The sequence below is a fragment of the Sinocyclocheilus rhinocerous genome, unplaced genomic scaffold (assembly GCF_001515625.1).
Source record: "Sinocyclocheilus rhinocerous isolate Xijiao unplaced genomic scaffold, SAMN03320098_v1.1 scaffold274, whole genome shotgun sequence".
Classification (NCBI taxonomy): domain Eukaryota; kingdom Metazoa; phylum Chordata; class Actinopteri; order Cypriniformes; family Cyprinidae; genus Sinocyclocheilus; species Sinocyclocheilus rhinocerous.
In genome coordinates this window covers 75,165-88,617 of record NW_015657960.1, presented here as the reverse complement: position 1 = coordinate 88,617, position 13,453 = coordinate 75,165, and the positions used below count along the sequence as shown (strand labels likewise).

The 13,453-nt window shown below is 38.7% G+C and overlaps 1 protein-coding gene and 1 pseudogene across 1 annotated transcript in view; one reads left to right on the top strand and one right to left on the bottom strand.

Annotated features, from left to right (window-relative positions):
• LOC107721688 (polymerase delta-interacting protein 3-like) overlaps positions 1–4,442 on the bottom strand; it is a 6,130-nt pseudogene extending 1,688 nt beyond the window's left edge.
• A 1,149-nt stretch (positions 4,443–5,591) lies between these two features.
• Positions 5,592–13,453, top strand: part of fam234b (family with sequence similarity 234 member B) — an 11,098-nt gene continuing 3,236 nt past the window's right edge. Inside the window, exons 1-10 of the mRNA XM_016529816.1 lie at positions 5,592–5,677; positions 6,218–6,552; positions 6,624–6,842; positions 7,658–7,662; positions 8,291–8,441; positions 8,521–8,659; positions 8,744–8,929; positions 11,761–11,839; positions 11,909–12,070; positions 12,153–12,264. Of these exons, the coding sequence (XP_016385302.1) occupies positions 5,616–5,677; positions 6,218–6,552; positions 6,624–6,842; positions 7,658–7,662; positions 8,291–8,441; positions 8,521–8,659; positions 8,744–8,929; positions 11,761–11,839; positions 11,909–12,070; positions 12,153–12,264 (1,450 nt within the window). The 5' untranslated portion in view covers positions 5,592–5,615. The remainder of the gene's footprint in view (positions 5,678–6,217; positions 6,553–6,623; positions 6,843–7,657; positions 7,663–8,290; positions 8,442–8,520; positions 8,660–8,743; positions 8,930–11,760; positions 11,840–11,908; positions 12,071–12,152; positions 12,265–13,453) is intronic.

Here is a 13,453-nt window from a genome sequence, read left to right as displayed (position 1 = left end):
GCGTGTAAGAGTCGTTCTTCACCACTTTAGTGATGGGAGTCGAGAGAGAGACAGGCCCCGCCTACAGAGAGAGAGAGAGAGAGAGAGACAGGTGAGGAGTGCATGTTTTTTCAGCTGACAGACTCTGAATCACTCGCGTTTCTTCACTATATTCTCTGACGGATCAGATGTCTTTGCACGGCTGAGTTAAGGCTGCTCTGTGCCGGCTCAAACTCATCTCTATACTAACACCTCACAATCACACACACTGAAGGCTTATATTTCCAGGACTCATGAATCACATTACAGACCGTACAGGAAGGTCATGTTACCGATTAAAGACACAGGATTTTTGTTTTTAATAATGATGTGCACAGGTAAAGCATTTATAATAAACACTTCAACAGTCCATAAAAAAATGATTAATTGTCAGTTATTCACTTTATAATTGACTGCATCACTAGTGTTGTGCTGTCAGTCCAACAAAGCAGCTCTACAGCAGATAACGCAGTGTGAGTGTGTGTAGTCTTCCTGATTTATCTCAATTCCTCAGCATATCCAATAGCTCAGAACAACTTGATGATGTAACAGAAACTATGGACTCTCTCTTTTCTAGCATTTTAGATACGGTTGCTCCTTTACACTTAAGGAACATTAAGGAAAACAGTCTGACACCGTGGTATAATGAGCACACTCGCACCCTAAAGAGAGCAGCCCGGAAAATGGAGCGTATGGAGTACCTCAAGGCTCAGTACTAGGGCCGTTACTCTTCACGCTTTACATGTTACCCTTGGGAGATATCATCAGGAAACACGGTGTTAGCTTTCACTGTTATGCTGATGATACTCAGATCTATATTTCTTTGCGGCCCGATGAAACATACCCAGGGATCAACGCTAATAATTTTTTCTACTGTGGTTTAAAGGGGTCATATGATGGCCTATCCAGTTGAACCCACTAGATGCGGCGCTGCTACGTTGTTCATTCATATATATTGTGGAAAACGAGAGCATCAGTGTGGAGATGTTGTTGTTTACATCAAAACTTCAAACCAAGTTCACACAGAACGCATATTTATCTCATTTTCTAGAGCAGCGGTTCTCAATTCCAGTCCTCGCTTACCCCCGCTCTGCACATTTTGTATGTTTCTCTTATTGCTTCAGACGTTTGTTATATTTGACTGCAAGTGCCCTGCGAAGTGGACATTACCGGATATTCCGCCATGATTCCAGTTTGAAGGGAGCGTATATGTTCCAGACAAAGGGCATTTAAGTGTGCGAGACGTGAATTTAAATTGTATTTATTTACAGAGGTATATTATGTTTTTTTCAGTAATTTATCAGAATATTTAAAAAGATTTGCTGCATGGTTAAAACATGCTACGCGTATATAAAATATTGTGTTTTTTAGAGAAAAAAACATAAGTCGCATTTTATAGTTTCATTCAGAAATAGGCCTAATGCAGACGCGAAGTGTTTACAAACATTATAATAAACACTGTAAGCATAGCTAGGCTATTTTAGTTCCCCTCACTCCACAACAAATCCTTTCAATTAACAGTATTTAGAAAAGAAGAAGAATTAAAAATATAAGAAGCTATAGCTAAACGAAACTGAAACCAGCGTTGGGTCTCTCATTCCACACAAAATCAAATGTTTCCGTATTCGCGATGTATTTGAATGCCAAATTATTATTTATTATGTAGCCTACGTCACTGGCGCTGCACGTAAAACAAAACATAACATAACATCACGGCGGTACGGTGATAACACTTAACGGCACAGATTTTACTACATATTTTCTGTACTATATGTTTTTTTTTTTAATGTTTGACTGACTGTATTGTATTATGATAATGAACAGGCTGCATTGTCAAGGATGTGATGCATGTGATCCTCATGTTCTGTTGTTTGCTGCTAATGTGACATTAATCCCCGGAAAACAAATGTTAGTATTTTTTTAACGGGTCACAGACACTTATCCTTTCTGATTTAATTCAATTCTAATTTAAAATAATCTTGTCAGTTAACGGTTAATAATCGGTTAACGAGCGTCGGTTAGGAAAAATAACCGAAATGAACATCCCTAAACTCAATGTTTGGATTTTCTTCCTATATTTTGCGCATGGTGAACAGTGACCTTGTTCTGCCTGCTACAGTATTTTCTTCTCTTTGTGTCTGTCTTCAGCATCTCTGGCCTCTGTTAGTGGCCGTTTACAGACCAAGTACAATAATAACGTAATATTTCCACACAAATGGCCTTTGGGAAAATGATTGCAGTGCAGTTTGTGTGCAAGCACGGAACAGAAGATAAAACAAAAAATGTCCGGTGCATCTGTACTCCAGTGTATAAATTCAATATAGATTAATCATTGTTAAAGCTACAGAGTTACTTGCCAGGACGGGTATTTTGATATACTTTTGTATGTATTTGCTCGTTCAGACGGCTCGAACGTGTCAGAGACTGTTCACACAGAACACAGCGCTCGAGTACTGAAAGGAGTTATCTTTCGCGCCCAAATGCTTTTTAATCGCTTGAATTTTCAAATTAACAAGTCTCAAAAACACATGCAACTGATAAAATGTCGTGACGACGCTGCAGTGGCCCCGGGGAAGTGACAAATCCGTCTACTGTCCCGAACGTAAACAACGCTGATTACGCAGATTACGTTCTTAGATACTCTCTAAAATGGCTGAAGACGTAACTCGGGGGAGAAGAATTGTTGAATAAATAGTTATTTTTGATTTCTTTGCGCACAAAATGTATTCTCGTAGCTTCGTATAATTGCGGATGAACTACTGATGTCTCATGGACTGTTTTACTATCTTCATCATCATCATCATCATCAGCACCAGCAGGTGAAACCTACAAGGGGAGACACCCAGGTGATCATCAGACTTTATGTGATGCTTAATTCTGTACGCTCATTAAAACGGACTAATGGATGAATTCAGTGTCATCTCAAAGCGATGCTGATTATGAAAGTGTTTCTGAGGAATGGTGTGGTGACTGATGTGTGAGTCTCACCGGAGCGGCTGCACTGGGAACGTTGAAGCGGATCCCGCTGGTCATTCCCACAGGCCTCTGCTGCACACACACACACACACACAGTCATCATGTGATGCTGATCAATATCTCCAGTCGTAACAACCGCCGCTCATCCGCTCACCTGGATGGTTTTGGTGATCTTCAGAGGCGCTGCGCTCTGATTGGACGCCGTCGGGACGCTCCTCTTTAAGCTCAACCTATCGCGTGCATCCACTACTTTTGTGATCCCGCCTCCTGGCTGCAGGGCCACACCCATTCTGGCGTTCTGGGGCCGGGGGCCGGCAGAGACGGGGCCGGTGTTGTGGATCTGGACGTGAGGGATTCCCGTGGGTTTGACGGGCGTCACGCTCGGAGGCGGAGTCTGCTGCTGTTTGCGTGAGTTGATCAGCTGCCGCGCGTCCTGCACCGCACCGGCTCCGCCCCCTCGACCTCGGATCCGGAACCGTGCATCTTTCTGTCCCAGCTTCTCTCTCGCGTCTTTTACCTGGAACGCTGGAGACGGACAGAGCGATGAACAACACTAGAGTCTGAATAAACCAGAGCTTCCATCAGTCCCAGCGCGCTTACCTGCTGTAGCTCCGCCCACTCCCAGCCGCTGTCTGACATCACTGCTGCCAATCTTCTGACGGGCATCGAAGGCCCTGCCCACTGACCCCGCCCCTCTGCCATATATGGGCCTGTGGGCGGGACAACAGCAGAGTTACACAGGAAAGACCAACAGGACGCAAACAAACCTGCTGAAACGCAGATTCTTCATTCCTAAAGACGAATTCCCAATTCGAATCAAAATCAACTTTGTTTTCCAAAGTGTTCATACACACAGGGAATTTGTCTCTGTGACACAAAATAAAAATATACATGTATTAAAAAGGGAATGTGTATGAACAGGTACTTTGAATCAAAAGTATGTGAAATGTCTCACTTCTGTCGCTCGACGGATATCGGCCGATTCATCGATCAATCCACTGAAGCACGTCGTGTTTTAATAACACGGCTGCGTTACGTGTTCTAGTTCACGCGAGAGGTGTCGATAATGTGAAAGAACTGCCGAAATTCATGAAATTAACACAAGGTACGAGGTTTGTTTGTAAAAACAGCCGCGAACAGAAACGCGCAGGACGCGTCAGCCAATCAGAGCGCGGCTCAAACGGGCATATTAACCAATCAGCGGCGGGAGAAGGCGGGACATCGCGCTCAGCCTACACGACTGCGTTTATAAACAAAGAATTAGGCTGAAACGCCCCCGCGGTTTACATGAACGCCGTCTGAAGCGTCTGGACGCGTTTACCTCTTACTGACTCCTCTGGCGTTAAAACTGCGGCGACGAATCACTTCATCCAGGGAGAGATCCGCCATATCTACGCTTGCTGGATTCTACACGGGCGCAGTACGCATGCGCGTTACGTACATATGGGCGGGGCGAAGCGTGACGGGCAGCGGAAAGGCTCAAAATACACGCGGAACGCGAGAGCCTTATTACTGCAGGTTTTATTATTAAACTATTACACAGATAAAAAGGAATAAAGCCCATTTGAACTATTTTCAGAGTGCTTATACAATGAAAAACGATGGAGTTTATTTCCTTGTTTCATTCTACATTTTTCTTTGTTATATTAATGAATGTAAAGAAAGTAAAATATTATATTAATGACTCAGTATGGAAGCATAACTCAAAACATAACGCTTGCGGCTACCGTTTATGAACATAAGCAGAGACAGTTCGCCGCATTTTGGGAAGTAAATGTCTCCTAAACAAATTGCCACTTCATAACAACAACAACACAAATCCGAAAACGCAAAACTACCCCTCCTAGTGACCAGAGTTGGGACTAAGTTACTCTATCTAAAATGTAATAAGTAGTGTAACATCAGACTTACTCTGAGATCCTTCTGAGGTTAAATACAGATTCAAACCATAACAAGAGACAGTTTAATAGCTATACTGTTTCTCAGATCTTTGCAAAGCAATGGAAACACCGGAATCTATGCTGTGGGGAAACAAAATAAAGCATATACAAACCCAAATAGGAAATAAACCAGTTATTGAATAAGCATGTGTCCTAAACTCCTGAAGCACTGCTGTCTCATATTTTAGAGCAGTCACTGCAGTTAATGAAAGAACTCGATTAAATCTGTATGTGTGTGAAAATATTCAGATGTACCTCCTTTGTAATCATTAACATTTTCATAAGTAACTGTAATTTAATGACACATTTTTTCCCAGTAACTGTTTATTTTGTTTTTAAATTACGTAATTCCATTGCATGTAACTAGTTACTCCCCAACACTGCTAGTGAGCATACTAATATTTTAATCTAATTAAATATGTATGAAAGCAATGTTTTCATTTGCGATTTTACCTGTTAACATATTACATTATTAAAGTGTCACAACATGAGAATATAATGCTAATGTATTCAACGCAGCTGATATAAAGTCCTTCAAATGTTTGTTTGTTTGTTTGGATGTTACTTTGTTTCACATTGGGAGGTTCTGCGAAAAGACTCCATTACCCATGATGCACCTCTCCAGCGCTGTAGCGGCAGCAGCACACGCGTCGCGTCGCGTCGCCGATAACATCGCGCGCAATGGCTGCGTCTCTGTCTCGCGCTCTGAAGTTACCGGGTGAGTCATTTATTAATAGCGAATAAACGATCAAAGCAACGATAGCAGTAAGCGGCGCTCGGATGCGGGTGACGTCAGTGATGCGATTATCAGACGCGGCTTCATTCATTCCGTTATGTGCGTTTAAATCCCACACGCGATCGTACTGATCGATATTAATAATCAGATATTTCCTCGAGCATCCATCGATTAAGCGCAGTATCGATTATATAATATTACATTATACTCAGCAGCGAAGAGTCAGCATTACAGATCGGTGCTGCTGCTCAGTGCGATGATCAAACACGAAACACCTCGAAAATACCATGCTACATCAGTGTAGGAACAATACAGTACCATGGTAAACGGAACAGTGACGTGACCACTGTTTTTTGTGTTTTAAAAAAACCGTTAGGCTTTCAAATAAATGAAATGGTGAATACAAAATCTTATGTTTAATGACTGAATCATTGAATTACATGTATGCTAACATGTTACGCTGAGTTTGTGTGTGTGTGGGGGTGTGTGTGTGTGGGTGTGGGTGTTTGTGTGTGTGGGTGTGGGTGTGTGTGTGGGTGTGGGTGTTTTATGACCCGCTGACGCAGGCCGACAGCGAGGATGAGACGGAGGACGACGATCTGGTGCTGAATTACCCTTGTAACGGTCTGAGCCCGGCGGTGGCCGATCTGAGGGAAGAGGAGGAGTTAGATGATGAGGAGGAGCTGAGGGAGGGGGCGGGGGCTGGGCGGGGTCAGGGCGGAGCTGCGGAGGAGAAGGCGGCGCAGGTGCGTGGGGCGGTGCGGACCGCTGTGTTCCTGCTGCCGCTGTCCTGCGCCGCGCTGCTGGTGCTGCTGTGTGCGTTCCTCATTCCCTGCCCGCAGGGGGCGCCACAGTGGGAGAGAGAGCTGGGAGACACGGCAGGTGAGTGACGCTCCACCGCATAACCCATGAAATAAAGCTGCAGCACCACCAGCATGTGCTCTTCCTCTCAGGCGTGACGTCCCCTCCTGTTGCATTGTGGGACGTGGATGGCGACGGACTGGAGGACGTTTTGATTGGCGTTACGAACATCTCCAACAACAGCCAGCCAATGAACGCACAGAGCAAAGGTGAGCATATCAAATCCCTGCAAACGCAAAAACGATTCATTCCAGCACAAGAGTTAATACGACTGCAACTCGTTAACTGTAACAACAACTTTAACGATAATTGTGATGAAAACTTTAAAGATAACTGTAACAATAAATAATGATAACTGTTACAATAACTGTAACTGTAATGATAACTTTAAAGGTAACAGTAACAAACAATAAGTATAACTGTAACAATAACTATAATGGTAACCAACAGTAACAAACAGCAACAGTAACTGTAACTAATTAATTATAACTGTAACAATAACTACAATGACAACTAACAATAACTATAACTGTAACAATAACAGTAACAATAAATAACTATAACGGTAACTGTAACAGTAACTGTAATAATAACTTTAAAGATAAATGTAACAATAACGATAACTGTAACAAACTAACTAATGATAACTGTAACAATAACTACAATGACAACTAACAATAACTATAACTGCAACAATAACTATAACAGTATCTGTAACAGTAACGAACAGTAACAATAACGATAACTTTAAAGATAACTAACAATAAATAATGATAACTGTAACAATAACTGTAACTGTAATGATAACTTTAAAGGTAACAGTAACAAACAATAACTATAACTGCAACAATAACTATAATGGTAACCAACAGTAACAAACAGCAACAGTAACTGTAACTAACTAATTATAACTGTAACAATAACTACAATGACAACTAACAATAACTATAACTGTAACAATAACAGTAACAATAAATAACTATAACGGTAACTGTAACAGTAACTGTAATAATAACTTTAAAGATAAATGTAACAATAACGATAACTGTAACAAACTAACTAATGATAACTGTAACAATAACTACAATGACAACTAACAATAACTATAACTGCAACAATATAACAGTATCTGTAACAGTAACGAACAGTAACAATAACGATAACTTTAAAGATAACTGTAACAATAAATAATGATAACTGTAACAATAACTGTAACTGTAATGATAACTTTAAAGGTAACAGTAACAAACAATAACTATAACTGTAACAATAACTATAATGGTAACTAACAATAACGAACAGCAACAGTAACTGTAACTAACTAATTATAACTGTAACAATAACTACAATGACAACTAACAATAACTATAACTGTAACAATAACAGTAACAATAACTATAACCGTAACAATAACGGGAACTATAACTGTAATAACTTAAAAGGTAACTGTAACAAACAATAACTAACTGTAACAATAACTACAATGACAACTAACTATAACTGTAACAATAACAGTAACAATAAATAACTGTAACTGTAACAAACAATAACTAACAATAACTATAACGGTAACAATAACAATAACTACAATGGCAACTAACAATAACTAACTGTAAGAATAACAGTAACAATAAATAACTGTAACAATAACTATAAAGGTAACTGTAACAGTAACGAGCAGAACAATAATGATAACTAAAGATGACTGTAACAATAACTAGCTGTAACTGTACTGATAACTTTAAAGGTAATTCCTCAGGTGTCTGATCTGGCTCTGGTCCTGATCTCCGGCCGCTCGGGCGCTCTGATTGGCCGGCCGGTGAACTTTAACCTCACGGCTCAGGGGAAGCTGATTGGTCCGCTGCTGCACGAGACGCAAACGGGAGCCTATTACGTGCTGTTTGGACTGGGTGAGTGTGACGGGTGTGTGTGTGTGTGTGTGTGGAGCTGTCGTGTGAACTGCGTGTGTGTGTGTGTGTGTGTGTTCAGGTACGGTGGAGGCCGTCTCTCTCTCCCACATCTACAGTAGAGCGACGGGTCAGACGGCGGCGTCTCGAGTGCGACTGAAGGAGCCCAGCTGGGAGCGTCTGAGGAAGAGCATTTCGTCTTCACTCATTCACATCAGCAGGTGCTGCACACGCTGACAGCACACACACACACACACACACACACACTCGTCTGACCCGTGTGTGTGTGTGTGTGTGTGTGTCAGCGGCTCTGAGCAGGTGGAGTTCCTGCTCCCTCTGGTGGCCGGCTCGTGTCAGAAGCACAGTAATCTGGAGCTGAACTGCAGCCGCAGCGACTGGATCCTGCTGTGTGACGCCAGCAGCCGTCTGTCTGTGCTGAGAGCGAGCGACACACACACCGCATGGAGCCTCAGCCTCGCCTCCATACACACGTGTGTATTCACACACACACACACACACACTCCAGTTATCTTTACAGTTACCGTTACACTAGCAGACTTCACTGTCACCGTTTTCATTCCCATTGTTTGAATTATTTCTTATCATTTCTATTTTCCTTCTAAAATTGGCAGGTTGGCTTGAGAAAGCTAGAGAATGCTAGAACCACCAAACTTGGCCCAGCTCTTCAGACTGATCTGACTTAGTGTGCTATGTCTTTTCAGACTGATCCGACTTTGGTTTTCATAAAACTGAAGATTAAAAATCATAAAAGTCCCATAGACTTACATTGACGGAATGTTCAGATGTGCCAAGACTATTCAAACTCCAACTGTCAAAATTCAAATTTAAACTCCCAGATTCCCTTGAGGCTCAATCAAGCTTCCCTTCTATGTACTATTATAAGCCATTCAAACTCATCTAATATTTCTAATCTAACTATCTAGCTATCTAGCGACATGCTAATCATGCTAGAAAAATGCTAGCGACATGCTAGTAACTTGCTAATCATGCTAGCAACATGCTAATCATGCTAGAAAAATGATAACGACATGCTAGTTACTTGCTAATCATGCTAACAACATGTTAGTAACATGCTAGGTACATGCTAATCATGTTAACAACATGCTAGTAACATGATAATCATGCTAGCAAACATTTTAATCATGCTAGAAACATGCTAACGACATGCTAGTTACTTGTTAATCATGCTAGCAATATGCTAGTTACTTGCTAATCATGCTAACAACATGCTAGTAACATGTTAATAATGCTAGAAACATGCTAGCAACATGATAGTAACTTGCTAATCATGCTAGCAACATGCTAGGAACATGTTAATCATGCTAACAACATGCTAGTAACATGTTAATCATGCTAGTGACATGCTAGTAACTTGCTAATCATGCTAGTAACATGTTACCGACATGCTACTAACTTGCTAATCATGGTAACATGCTAATAATGCTAGAAACATGCTAGCGACATGCTAGTAACTTTGCTAATCATGCTAACAATATGCTAGTAACATGCTAATCATGCTAGAAACATGCTAGCGACATGCTAGTAACTTGTTAATCATGCTAAAAAAAGCTAATAAATCATGTTAGCGACATGTTAGTAACTTGCTAATCATGCTATAAACATGCTAGTTACTTGCTAATCATGCTAGTAACATGGTACTCATCCTAGAAACAGGCTAGCGAAATGCTAGTAACTTGCTAATCATGCTAGAAACAGGCTAGCAACATGCTAGTAACTTGTTAATCATGCTAATCATGCTAGTAACATGCTAATCATGCTAGAAACATGCTAGCGACATGCTAATCATTCTATAAGCATGTTAGTGACATGCTAGTAACTTGCTAATCATGCTAGCAAAATGCTAGTAACTTGGTAATCATGCTAGCAATATGTTAGTAACGTTAATCATGCTAGAAACATGCTAGTCACTTGCTAATGATGTTAACATGCTATTTATTTGCTAATCATGCTAGCAACATGCTAGTCACTTGCTAATCATGCTAACAACATGCTAGTTACTTGCTAATCATGCTAGTAACATGCTAATCATGCCATCAGTATGTTAGTATCAGGCTAATCATGCTAAAAACATGCTAGAAACGTTATCAACATCTAATATCTAAATTATCAAACTTCAGGCTTTTACAACAGCTTTAAACTTTCAGGCTAGGCTTTCTCAAGCCAACCTAAAGTTTGCCTTGACAAACTTTTTTATCTAGTTTTAAAGTTTGTAATTCTTTGTGTGTTTGCTGTTTTTATTAATATTTAAATTATTTCTTTATTTTTATATTTTCCATTTTCCAATTTTAATATATTTGAAGTTTTAGTAATTTTATTGTTTTTGTAGTTTCTATTAATATATTTAGTGTGTTTTCAATTTAATTTTAGTTGAAGTTTTAGTAATTTTGTTGTACATTTTTGCTGTTTTTTATTTTCATTTAGTTTTTATTATATTTTCCATTTCATTTTTTAAAATTTTAGATAAAGTTTTCTGTCGTGTGTTTTTGTAGTTAAGTTTAAATGATCTTTAATTTTTTAATTTTTCGTTTTGTTTTCATTTTAATTTGAGTTAGTTTTAGTGATTTCTTTGTATATTTTTAGTAATATTTTAAATCATTTTTTTATTTTAATATTTTGCATTTACATCTTAATTTCAGTTAAAGTTTTAGCAATTTCTTTATGTATTTTTTTGTAATATTGTAAGGTATTTTTAATTTTCATATTTTCCGTTTACATTTTAATTTCAGTTAAAGTTTTAGTAATTTTGTTGTACATTTTTGCTATTTTTTATTTTAATTTAGTTTTTATTATGAATTCCATTTCATTTTTTTTGTCGTGTTTTCGTAGTTTTTATTAATAGTTTAAATTCTTTCATTTTTTAATTTTCCGTTTTCATTTTAATTTGAGTTAAAGTTTTAGTAATTTCTTTGCACATTTTTAGTAATATTTTAAATCATTTTTTTTATTTTAATATATTCCATTTACATTTTAATTTCAGTTAAAGTTTTAGCAATTTCTTTACACATTCTTTGTAATATTTTTAGGTATTATTTACTTTCATATTTTCCGTTTACATTTTAATTTGAGTTCAAGTTTTAGTAATTTCGTTGCGCATTTTTGTCATTTTTATTTATATATTTTCCATTATCATTTTCATTTTAGTTAAAGTTTTAGTAATTTTATTGGATTTTTTTTGTTACGTTTTGTTTTATTTTTTACGAAGTATGTCTGTTTATATTCCATTTCAGTTTTAAGTGTAGTTATTTTAGTACTTCAGTTAAAAACTCTTTTGTGCTTGCAGGCGTCCGGCGGCGGGTCACTTTAACGACGACGGCGTTCCTGATCTGCTCGTTCATCAGTCGGCCAATGGCGTGAGGAAGGTGTGAATCTCATTAGCATCTCATTAAATGGTTCACCAGGCGCAGCGCTCAGTGTCTGTGTGACCGCAGGTGCAGATCGTGGACGGTGCTCGGGGGCGGAGCCTGTGGGAGGCGGAGTTTGTGTGTCCTCGTCTGGCGGTGGAGGATTCGTCCGTTCTGACGGCGTCCGGCCAATCGGTGTTCCTGTTCTGGGCGGGAGATCCGCTGGCACAGCCGCAGAACGTCACCAAGGCAACGCCCCTCTGTAGATCACATGATCAGCGCATGCGTGCTGAGAGCGGCGTTTGATTGGCTGTGTGTTTGTGTCCCGCAGGCTCCCGCCGCAGCAGAGCCAGTCCTCCGCAAGCTCTTCCTGCTCCACCCAGACTATCCCACAATCCTCCTGCAGTTGAGCAGCACCACCGACACCGTCCTCTCCGCCACCGGTGAGCCACACACACACACTGACCAATCACACACGGGCTCCGGGTCATGTGACCAGGCCGATACATCAGCCGAGGATGGGACTTTTATTTTGACACAGATGCTCCATCAGTTCTGACTAACAACAGACAAACACTCTCAAATTAATCATTTTAACACATCTTTGAATATTTAACAAACATCTTTATTCATGAACCATGATTCATTTTCGAACTATTAACTTCTAATTGTTTTAGTAAATATGATTTAAAATGAACAGACTACCCAGTTTACCGATTGCACTGTTGGTTACAGCGTTTATTTTTTATTTATCTTTTTTAAAACTATAAAAGAGGATTGATTACAGAATCGTAAAGTTCTTATGTAATGTATACATTTATTTTCTATCAAATTCAAAATGTTTTTTTCAAACTGATTAGTTTTCAATTATTTATTTATAATTAATGTTCAATAATTTCTTTAAACTGTAATATGATTTATTACAGAAGCAAGTTTCTATGTAAAATGTATTTATTTTTAAATTCATAAACTATTTAGATTTTTGTAAATTGATTAATTTTCAAATGAATTACTTCTAATTATTGTAGCGAATATTTGTAAAATATTTATTTTCATATTTCATGTTACAATTTCATAGCAAGTTGCATTTGTTATTTTTTTAATTATTAAAAATTTTTTGTCACATTCAAATGATTTATTTTAATTATTAATTATTTTAGTAAATATTCTATAAAATATAGAGATTAGCGAGTCTGCTGTTGGGTACAGTGTTTACTTTCTGTACATTCACGTTTTCTTTAAACTATAATAGCAGAATCAAGAAGTTTATTTTACGGATTTATTTTCAAATTTAGAAATGTTGGAATGTAGATCTTTTCCCCAAATTAATTAATGATTTATTATTTTAGTAAATAAAACTTTTAAAATATTAAATTTTATATCTTTTATTTATTTTACATAAATATATGTAAAATAAATGTACATTTTATAGCTTGTGGCATGCATCTTTGTATTTATGTATTTACTATCTTGAAGTGCAACAGTGTGATTTATCAGCCATCGAAACACATGAAAGCGGTTCTTCATGAAGTGTTTCTGGTGTGCAGTCTGGTCACACAAACACATCACACATGATAAAGCTCACGTGTGTGTGTGTGTGTGTGTGTGTGTGTGTGTGTGTGTGTGTGTGTG